The 11,979-nt window shown below is 38.1% G+C and overlaps 1 protein-coding gene across 1 annotated transcript in view; it reads left to right on the forward strand.

Annotated features, from left to right (window-relative positions):
* Window positions 1–10,866, forward strand: part of srbd1 (S1 RNA binding domain 1) — a 54,896-nt gene extending 44,030 nt beyond the window's left edge. The window contains exons 20-21 of the mRNA XM_079855995.1: window positions 6,598–6,782; window positions 10,264–10,866. Coding sequence (XP_079712121.1) covers window positions 6,598–6,782; window positions 10,264–10,556 — 478 coding nt within the window. The 3' untranslated portion in view covers window positions 10,557–10,866. The remainder of the gene's footprint in view (window positions 1–6,597; window positions 6,783–10,263) is intronic.
* Window positions 10,867–11,979: the final 1,113 nt, after the last annotated feature.

Genomic DNA, 11,979 nt, shown 5'->3' on the forward strand with positions numbered 1-11,979 from the left:
GTACTAGTAGTGCAATTACACTTTGTGTCACTTTGTTTGTGTATGTGCGCATTTGCGTACTGAGACCACATTGAAAATCTGGGATTGCTTTTTTTTTAAACCTGGAAATAAACAAAGAAAATAAAACAAATAAAGTTATGACTTAAAAATGTACCTTTATATATATTTATATGTAGTAGAGTATAGTTTATCTATATTGTCATTTTGTTTTAATTCTATTACAGATATTTTATGTTATCTTTGTAATTCAATTAACATGCTTTCATTACAAATTATATTGCATAATAATAAATAGAACATAATATAATAAATTACATAGATTTAAAATAGACGTATTTTCACTGGTGGTCTGAGACTTGTGGACCCCACTGTATATGCATGTGTGTGAGTGAATGTCCATCCACTCTTTCTCTGCCTGATCTGTCATCAGAGGCGCCTTTTGGGGTCAGAGGTCTAATAAAGCCACTTAGGGGTATGGAGTGGGGCAATAATCACCCTGTCATATCCTCCCTCCTCTCCTCCTCTTCTGTTTGTTTTCATTTCTCTCCGTTAGGCTTCATTTCCGACTAAACCAGGCAGAAAAGCCTCCCTTTGCAGTCCCTTGTATTATCACCATTCTCTATCGTTACCAAATGCTGTGCTAATGGACGTTTCTCCACTCCAATTGTCATCATGAGCCCAAGCATATTTTTCTTGGAGTAACAGGATTTGATTAAACATGGCCACCAGCAGTGCTGAGTTGGTAATGTAGCGCCCAGTTAATGTACTGGACTTTAAACAAGGGTTTCTAGGGGGCTTTGGAGGAATTCTGGGTATTGCTAATAAATTGTATCAAATATGTTGCGAGCTTCAGCCAGGGCTGGAATCATAAGGCTAATGATGCGAGCAGAACCGTCTGAGCGATGGCTTTATAATGATGATGACAAGCTTGACATATTCCCAACAATCTGTAACCCATTTCTGTACTGGGTTCATCACTCTTGTCCTCTGTTTCACCAGCTCATTCGCTTTCCCATTGCAAATTATTGGACATCTCTTTTTCACTTCCTCTCTCATTCTCATTCACGGCCCTGTTTATTTATCAGTGCAGCAGTTAATGAGAATAGAAATTAAATGAAAATGCACCCCTCTCAGCATCAGTAACTGGTTTGCACTTAATATTTGTGAAGTCGGGACTGGAGGTGGCTTAAATGAGTCACACATTGTGCTTGTGAAAACATGCAGCTTGTCTTCCTCCATTTTGTGAGTGATTTCGTTCCACGTTGGGCGCTTTGTGAAGCGTGGGCCAGCGGACGGTAATGGCGGATCATGTTGCTCTAATGTGATGAACTTGATACCCTTAGCCCCACCACTTCCCACTCATTCACACACACACAAAACACACAAACAATATGTAGCGCTGACCCCCTGATTGACCATCTATGTATGTAGTATTTATGTATTAGCTGTGAAACAAAGTTTAATGCTAGCTCTTATTGGAGACTCTTCTTTGGATATGGAAATTATAACAAAATAAGCTCTGACTTCACTCTAGACTGGTTAATGCTTGATATTTATGTTATTATAGCCAATAACCGAGTGTGCTTATTTAGTTTACTTACATTTTGCGAGAGCATGTAGAGGAAGGTAGTGATTAGGGCTGTCACAAAACACTGGTTTTGGCAATAATAACCATGATAATTGAAAAATCAAACAATGACGTCTTAATACTACACCTATGATAATTTTGTAAATAATCCATCGCCAGAAATCTGGTTGACACTTCTACATTGCACCTTATGGCACCTCCAACCTGCGGGTTGCCAACCGTTTTAAAGTTGAAAAAAATAAATGACGAGGCAGTGTGTAGCTACTATTGCCGCACAAAATAGTTTCAGAGGAGATAACGTATGAAAGCAAGACACTCTACCCGCACCTAAAATAAATCAGCTTGCAAGTGGGAGTTTTTTTTTTTTTTTTTTTTTTTTGGGATTACGTGGATTGTGTTAGACACCCCAGTCCGCATGAAGTGCTTATCAACAGTAAGTTCTTTTTGTAACTTTTTTTTTATACATTTAAATCCTGTTCACACAAATAATTGTTTTGAAAGTGATTCCTATGATATCGTTCCTTTGTGCCATCATCATTTATATTTGTGATGTGGACTTACCTATTTTCATAGAATTAGAATGATTATTAAAACTCTGTTGTTATCGTCCTTGGTGTAAACGTGCCTTTATGGTGACAAATTCTTATGGTTTTTAAAATTTCTATAGATGTCGTGATAATATTGTTATCGTTAGTTATTTTGGCCATGGTAATCATGTAGTGAAAATCTTAAACAGCACTAGAAGTGATGTATTGGAACAGTTCACCCAAATATAAAAATGTTGTCATCATTTACTCACCCTCATGTCATTTCAAAGCCCTATCACTTTCTGCTGTGGAACACAAAAAAAGAAATTTTGAAGAATATCCTGACCACTCTTTTTCACATAATAAAAGTAAATGAGGACAGATGCTGTCAAGCTCCAAATTTATAAAAATAAATAAATAGAATCATAAAAGTGCTCCATATGACTGTTGCACAGCATTCCAAGTTTTCTGAAGTCATATGATAGCTTTGTGTGAAGAACAGACCTCTGAAATCTATAGCAAATGTGTTGCAGTTAGTTATTGCATTAGGTTTAACGTGAATTATGGCCGTTTTCGTTTTGTGAACTATTCCTTTGAGTACTTTTCTGTCTTCAGCAACCAAGCAACACACAGATCCATTTTGCCGTTATGAGTATTGCCAAGATGAGTCTGAATAAGTGAATAGCTCTTCTTCATCTTCTTCAATGTAGCATTAGTAACTTATTTTTCTCAGTCAATGAATCATCTGAGGGTTGATATCAAATTTCTCACATTCACTGATGATAAAGAATTAACTTCAGGGTTATTGCTAAAGGGACCACACACTAAAGCAGCCTCATTGTGTCTGGATAGCCTCTATCATTGGGCCCACCCAGTAGCTTACGGTGTGGGGAACAGAGGCCTCATCCACAATGCTCCTCGGCGGAGCTGCTTTTCATTATGCCCGGAGAATAAGGCCGACTCCACTCTTCTGGATCCAAAAGAGCAGAAGCCCTGGTACCCCCTAAACACTAACACACCAGAGGGAAACATAAGCCCAGCTGAGACCCCCTCCAGAAACCTGAGCCCTTGGGCCAATCGCCCACCACCGCCACACTCACACTGTAACTGTTCATAAATCACTCAGAGTTCAGCACTGCACCCTCCTCTCTCTCTCTTCATCTCCATTCTGTCCTTGTGCCAACTCTGGCATTCCAGAGGGACAGCTGGAGGGAAGCACAGTGTCCCCGACCAACATCACGGAAATCTGTAAAGTACTAGTGGAGGATGATGGGTAGTTGCTGTTGGGCAATATGAGTGCTTGAGTAATTTGTTGAAATTGGTACAAGTACAGGGCACAGGTATATGTGTGAAGTCCTTTACAAGCAGGCGTTGTCAGGACACTATAAGCTTGAGTCTGAATTTTCATTTTTGTATGGTTTTTAACATTGAGCAAAAATCATACCGACTTAAAACTTTTAAACAGTAGTGTATATAAATTCTATGAAATGTAATGGTCAAAGTTAGATCATTAGTGCTGTTGTTGCTCTGGACTGGAGACTGCAGAACATGCAATGCCACATGCAATACCACATGAATGACTCTGTTCTGCAGTTCTTTCATCAAACCTTTTACTTGAGAGACAAGCTGGAATTCATCCACAGTGTGTGTTCGTGTCTGTTACTCTTTGCATTTTCATCACCTCATTGCTCAAAGGACCAAAAGACTCTGTGATTATTTTTTTGTTTCACTAGATCTAGTTCTGCTCTAGAACTGTTTCAAAGTGAGCATGAAAGGCTTCTTTTGGCACTGAACTTCTGTCTTCACAGGTCAGTATTGAAAATATATGGCCAGCAATTTTTAGGGTTTTGGTTCGTTCTTAGCAGGTTTAGCTCTTAGTATACCTTGGTGCATAACTCATCCCACTCTGTTTGTGCTAAGCCATGATAACTCAATCTCGCAGCTTGTTAAAGAAAGTTAAACGTATGATTTTTGCCTGGTGGACGATAAAACAGGCGTAAAATCCTATAGACGTACACAAGTCATCTGAGCTATATTTAGATCATATTTTTGAGGGAGTTGGATTCTTTTGCACCTGGGAACACCCTAAAAACTACCCAGAACACCCTTGCAACTGCATAGCAAGGCCCTAGCAACTATGTAAAGTTCCCTAGCAACACCCTGGCAACCATCCTATCATTGTGTATCATTCACTAATAATTGTGTAATTAGACATTTGCATACACATGGATTTGTTCTTAACCTTGTTCTAATATGAATTAATTTGGAATATTCTTCTAATTGAAAGAACTTGTGCCAACAGACCCAAACCATCTCCATATTCTGCACAACCTTTCGCCACTCTCAGCAAACATACAGTATGATGCTCTCTATACACAGTCTAAAGTTGCATGCTATCAGCATCCTTCCTGTCAGTCATACACTTTTTTTTTTTAAGGAGGGTGAGTCGAGAAGGAGCAATGATCTGTATGTATGAGTATTAGTGTTGTACATCTGTGTGCGAATTGTGTACATACAAAAGAAGGAGTGTGGGTAGATTTGCCTGTCACTGTCAAGCCCTCTATCTGCAGCAGGAAATGGGTGGGGCTTGAACCCACCTGCCCTGTCAGTCACACAGAGGACAGCTGCGCTGGCGTCAGGCTGTCACGACGATGGCCATCCATCAGCAAGCTGGCTCAGCAGGTCCGCCCCCTCCTCTTGCCAAAACTCACATTCCAGTAATGCCCAGGACCCCAGCATTCCACAGCCACCTCTGGACAGCTTGACCCCCTGCTACAGGCTTGTTGCACGCTCCAGGACATGTGTGTCCCTGTAGAGGTTATACAGCTCATTTGCATCGTGCTCTAAGAGAGCAGTATTCATGCATGCACTTAGTGGTTGTATGAAGGCAATATGAGGAATTATGGACTGGCCTTTTTTTAGTATGCATAATTTTACATATAAATCAATGATGAAATGAAAAATACACAGGGGACATTATAATGTTGTGATGACTAAATTCACTTTATTCCATTTAGCATTTATTTTATTAAAAAAATAAATCATTTTATTTAGACAACATTGTATAGAATTTTATTATCGACCATTTGTTGGCCATAACACAAACATAATCAGTATTAGCCAGAATTTTAATGTGGGAACATTTTTTATGGTTATGAATTATCTTAAATTGTTCTGCATTGATGCATAACAATTTTAATCTGATTATTTAATTACATTTATTGATTGAAAAAGCATACATAGGACAAAACATTGAAGATCATTTTTATGAGATTTTATGAGGCACTAAAATTGCAATGAATTTAGTTACAGATTGTTCCAGTTTCTTCGGCATGTATCTTTTAGTGATTATTATAAGCAGAGCTGTGATTTTATATCTATTAAGCATGTTCTGTAAATTATCTGTCAATTATTTAGCCTAATAATATTTGTAAATACTGTACTGTTATATATGGGTTCCCTTTGAACCACAAACAAATTTTAAAATCAACAGTATTTGAGCTTTAAGTACTGACAGATGTGTTACAGGTTTTTGAATGCACACACCCTCAAACTTATAACAAGACTAAAACCTGAGAAATGTGGCATTTAAAAAACAAATCCATATAAAAGTTCCCAAACAAAACTTTTGTTCATTTTCTGCTTAATTTTAGTAAAGCACTAATCTAGAACCTTTAGAACCTGGAAGTGTCACCCCTGGGCATTTATTTGTAATCAATAATTTCAATGCAACTCCCTAAACCAAATCATGATGTGCCTAAAGATTCATATCCATCCATATGTTGTGCATTTACACATAAGCAGTTTTCTATTTAGAGAATATGGCCCTTACAGGCTGACCTACTATGCAACACAGTATGAAGCTGAAGTTTGAACACTATCTCTGTGTTGCAGTTCATGATCACATTATGAAAATATTGGCTCATCCTGAGCCAGAGATTATGGGTTGTGCCAAGTAATAGGCCATGTCTGGATCATTTTTGCTGGCTGTGTTTGGTCTGTGTTCCTGCTTCACTGCTACTAACCTTTTTCTTTTAATGTATGGCGCTCACAAGGCGGTTAGATTTATGAAGGGAGACAGAGTCTTCATCTCTGGGACTCTAGAAATCAAGATTTAGGGCATAATTAGTCTCACCTCCCCTCTCATATCTACCTCCTCTCCCAGTCTTTGCTCTCCTCCACTCTGTGTGTTGACCTTCAGGCTCCTTGCTGGTGTCGGGGGAGTTCCTCCACGTGTCCTGGGCTCTGGGAAGGGCTATTAAAAAGCCATTCATTAAGACACCACCTCCCATGGACCTCAACAAACCTCACTGCCTTACCGCAATATCTGAATCAAGTGTATGTGTTCCTATGTGGACTGTTTCTGAATAAGATCTGAAGTTTACAGATTTTATATGAAATGTCCTTAAAAACTGATAAAATGCACGTTTATTTCTTCACTTGTTAAGAGAGTAATTTTCAGTTCTTGCTCTCTTCATTCAGGTTCTTGTCTCAAATAGGGGGCAGTTTGGATCAGATGGGCAGTGCTGTTCTCAGGCAGAGTGTTGAGAGCAGTGTTCAGAGCAGTGGTCTGGATGTCTTGGCCAAATTTCTGGACACCACACCTGAGACACTACAGCTCATTGTGGACGGACTCATTCAGCCACCTGGCTTTGACATTCGTCAGGGTAAGAATCAATCTGTGACGTGCCCACAATAGGCTTCCATTACAGATTTGCGCAAAACTTTTGCGAATTTTTTATTTTTTATTTTTTTTCCTTTTCTAAATGTCGACAAAAAACTATTGCGAAATGACGGCGTTTCCATTAACCGATGTTATGCGACTAAAACTTAATTTTTTCCTCTCGCGATAAGTAAAGTCATTCCAAAAACCATGGCTACGGACGTTGGTAGGTTTATGTAGCCTACTAATCCCAGCCACTGCACTTGCCATTATTATTAATCGAAGGAGATGTATGTGTGTTTTCCAAGCATTAATGGTAAGAATTGACCCTTATACTTGTGAGCGGCACATAGGCCTATGAGGTGTTTCTGGGTGTTTCTCCCTCATATCTGCTTCGAGGTCTTGATTGTGGCATTTATTTGAGGTTTAGAATTTATTTGAGGTTATTCCTGTAATTATTTTGTCTTATATGAATTTAATAAAGAACTCTGTCTCGTATTCTGTCCAAACACACGCGTCATCTAGGCTACGTCAAGTGACCTATAAATGCGCAAAAACCGTTTCCATTGCAGTTTTGCGAAATATTTCTTTTTCGAATTGCCTGAAAAACCACCTCATGCTAGCGTAAAAACTTTTTGCGATAAATGGGAGTTTTTGCGAAAATTACGTGTTTCCATTAAGCGTATTTTCAATTCGCAATTTCAATTTGCGCAATTTGAAGGGTAATGGAAACGCGGCTACTGTTTCCTCTCTATAGAGGACAGTATAACCTTTGTCTCTAAAGATATTTGCAGGGCTAAAAAAAAAAGATTACCCACTGGCCCAGCAAGTTAACCTAACTGTCACTTGCCCTTTCTGGGTCAGTGCTGTGTTGCCACAGTCACATTCATTGATCTTGTACATTCATTTGTTATGTCTTGAAAACTGCTGATTTGTCACCTACAGTAGATAATGTTATCTCACTAACATAGATGAGGTTTTGTTGAAATTGCAAAAATTACTTAGTTTGCTTTAAGTAAAATTGCTGAAAACTACAAACCAATCAGTTTTGTTTTGCATCTTATGTCATCGTTGTTCAAAATATGTTTTTTATGAAGTTTATGACATTTATGGAGTTACATTATAGCTGTGAAATGCCCTGCTTTTTGCAAATTGCAAATAAAAAAATTTAGTGAAAAAAAGAATACAAATTTCTAGCAAGTATAAAAATACATCTCTAAAAATAAAAATGTATCATTCTTTTGTGTTGGGTCCAGTAACTACTTGTTCAGCAAAAAAACAACAACAACAACAAAAAACACTTTGAGCGCACAGCAGAAGTTTAGCTCAATGTCTGAGTAGCTTTTCCAACACACTTTCATTGCACTGTGAACTTCTTTACATTTTGGTGAATTGATTTCAAATGTGTACTGTATTATTTTGTATGATCTCATTCATACATTTTGGTATGCTCTGGGTTAGGTTTAGTTTTTTTCCATGCTTAGTTTTTCCTAAAAATGTAATGTTTTTTGTATGATTTGATATGAAATTGCCAACTCAAAAAGTAGTTACGTTTTCTCATGAGATCGGGGTTGGCTTTTTAATACAATGCATGTGTTTTGAACTTATGTTTTTCATATTGTATAGCCTGTGGCAAAATTTTAAAACAGAAGTTTACTGTACCTTAGGGTAACACACAGATGAAGGTTTTGAAATTAACTTAGCACAACACTAACCACAGTATCAAAGTACTTTCTCAACATGGCCGCTACTCAGATCATAGACAATGCTGGCATCTCGTTCTCTTTTCCTCCTTCCCATCTAACAATTTCCCTCCCGTCTCCCCTGAGTCCGTCTCTTGTCTGTGAGATGACTGGGCGGCGCTCCAGGCTTTTGAAGTCTTGCCGCGTAATTTGGGGGAAGACCCGCATTATTAAAGCAGACCTGCCGACAGATATATCATTAATGAGAGAGAAAGCTGCGTAAAGAGGAAAGCAGAGTAGCCTTGATCCCAGTGCTAAAATCCCCTAGTGACTCTCAGAGTGAATAAAAACGACCGAACAACAAATGCCTCTTCTGGTTTTTATGTTAAGTTCAGACATCTGAGAAGACATTGTTTTCCTTCTGCGGGTGTTGATAGTAAATGTTATGTTTCATTAAAGGTGACAGGATTATAATTGAGATGAATGTCTTAACGTGTTTTCAGGGTAGGGGAACAAAGTTCATTATATTCAGAAAAAGGTTTTTTTTGGGAAGGGGAGGAGGTTTTATTTTAGTACTTGAAAAGATGATTGTAATGTTCGTTGAATTTGAATTAAGACTCTGCTGGAGGAAAAACTCAAAAAAAAAAAAAAATTCAATCTTTTGCTCATATCTGAATAAAGTGTTTTTTAACGTTATTGATCGAGACCATTAGTGCGGGACTCTCCAGATGATGAGATGTCATCTCGTCTGTGTCGTGCACTAGATGGGACGCTAGCTTTCTCATTAGAAGGCTTGCAGGCTCACTTCCGCTGGTTGGAAGCCTGATGGCTTCTGCTCTGTAGCCAGCTGTATAAATAACTGCCATGGGAGCGGTGCTCTAGGTAAGGTGGCCCGGATAAGAATAATCAGAGATGAATGTTTCCTGGACTGCAGAGCCTGCTGAGAGGCCATGTTTATGTAAAAAGCACCTCCCAAAGAAAATCACCCCAAAAACAGACAAAAAATTGGCCTGGAAAGAAGAGGTTTGAGAGGCTTGGTAATATTATTTGTTTTAAATTATTAACCAAAGCTTGTTTCTAATGTCTAGCTTTGGAATTCTTGGATCAGTTTGAAGCAGGGTCCTTAAGACACGCAGGGAAGAAGGGCTAGGCTAGGCTATGTCAGTCTTAAGGTCCGGTCTGTCACACCAAGGACGATAACGATAAAGATGTTGTTCTAAAAATCATTCTCAATATTTAAGAATAGCAGAGTTCACACCACAGCTATAACAATAACGACACAGAGAAACAATATCGTTGGAATCACTTTCAGAGAGATTTTATCCAGCTGATGAACGATAAAAGCATTGACAGCCAATCAGAATCCATCCTGATGTAACAGGCTTGAGCATTTAAAGCGGCAGACAAACACACACTTAGAATAGACATAATGATATCGTCCGCTGGTGTGGACGCTAATAATTATCTTTATAGTTATCATGGTGTGAACGGGCCTTTAGTTATTGGATATAGACCAAATCTGTTTAAATATTCTCTCTCTCCTGAATTTCATCTTTGTTTCTATCGGGGCAGTTATATTTACCGTTGCTTTTCGGAATTTCGCAAAATCCAGGAAGTGATCTAAGGGTTCAAAGTGATCTAAGTGATCAAGGGTTCCGCGTGAGGGCGAAAAAGTTCCCTATGAAGTTGTTCGCTTGGTTTGACTTCTGTGTGAACTGTGCATCATTCTTTTTTTTACCCACGGAATTTCAGTAATGTGACTGCAACTTACCCTAATTATTTTCTTTTTTTTGCCCTCAATAGATTTTGAGCAGGCAGACTTCAAGCGAGAAATTGTGTCCATGAATGACCTGCACGATGGCATGGTTCTGACGGGCCGTGTAACAAACACTGCTTTATTTGGAGCCTTTGTGGACATTGGAGTCGGCCGTTCTGGTCTCATCCCAAAGCGTTTCATCACACTGGAAAAACTTCCTATTGACCAGAGGCGAAGAAGCCTAGCTCTCGGCCCAGGTGAGCGGGTAGAGGTACGGGTCATGAATGTGGATCTTCAGAGGAATCGGATCAGTCTGGACCTCATTAGGGTTCTCAGATAGGAACTATAATTGAGGATTTACTGTAGTCAAGTGTAGTTAACCGTTTTCATGAGGAATAATGTGTTTATGGAAAATGAAAATTATGTTGACTGCTGAATGAGAAAATATCTTAGAAAATGTTTTTATTTGCACATTTGCAGGTTTCTTAATCAGTCCGCAATTAATAATATTAGATTGTTTTTCATGTCTGGTGACGACAATCTTTTGTTCTTGTACAAAGATGCTGGGCTTTTTGTTGTGTTTTTTTTTTTGAAAACCTTCAATAAAATAGATGTTATGTTTCATGAAACATGACAGGATTATAATTGAGATGAATGTCTTGATATTCCTAAATATGATGATTCCAACTGCAAGGGACACTTCCTAAAATATAAAGGCAGTTATATATTTAAAAATATATTAGAGATAATATAGAGGCATGCTGTTTTCAAAATTAAATTGGTGTTTGCATTATCATTGAACTAAAGCCAAAGCAAATAATTAAAATATTATCTGGAGAATATTTACTTCATTTTAAGCTGACAGTTGTTAAATTAGTAAAAATAGAATGAAACATCTTAAATTAACTTTGTGTGTGTAAAAATGCAGTAACCTTTTCTTTCTCAAATTTAAAATTTAGTTTAAAGTTTAAAAACTTGTGGTATAATGGATCTGAATTTCTTCTGCAGTTAATAATAATAATAATATTTAATATAATACTACTTAAGTTACAACTGAAATATTATCGATATTGTTCTTTTTACGTAATGTTTTGTTGTGTTTCTTTATCCTACTTTTATACTGTAGTTGTTTTCTAGTGCAACATGATTGATGACTGAAGAGGGCGTTTCAGAGGACAGTGATCCAGACACTATTATAGCAACTGGATGCTGTTGCTAAGAACCACTCAGGATGCAGCCGCAGTCACAGATGTTGCCAAACTCAGGCCTGTTTGATTGACAGACACTTATCAGGCAGAGAATGGGGAAGGGGGTGTAAAAGCAGCTGCCACATTGCAATATGACTAGAGGCCGTGGGGAAAAACGAAAGCTAATTATCCTAGACTAGCCACGTGCTAATGAGCCCCTTCAAAATTAATCCCACGCTCCCTCGTCTCTATTATCTAATCTGTTTGTGTTTATATGACACAAATTAAAAAAATGGATAAATAAGAAACTTGAGGTGCCCTGAGCACTTAAAACAAACCGCAGGGAACGAATTCCAAATGAGTGTGTGATATTTGCATTGGGGACGTTGCTTTGTATTACAGTGAAGTTTCATCAGAACTGAGCTGCAGTGGAAGGATTGAAGCATCAGTGTATGATCAGGTGTAGTGGATTTTACATTGTTTTTATTCAATAATTCTGCCTTAATCTAAGTCTAAAACCCTCTAAAATTGGGCAACATTTAATTCTTTTTCACTATCATTTTTTAACTGGTTTGC

Source organism: Squalius cephalus (genome assembly GCF_949319135.1).
Source record: "Squalius cephalus genome assembly, chromosome: 21".
Taxonomy (NCBI): Eukaryota; Metazoa; Chordata; class Actinopteri; order Cypriniformes; family Leuciscidae; genus Squalius; species Squalius cephalus.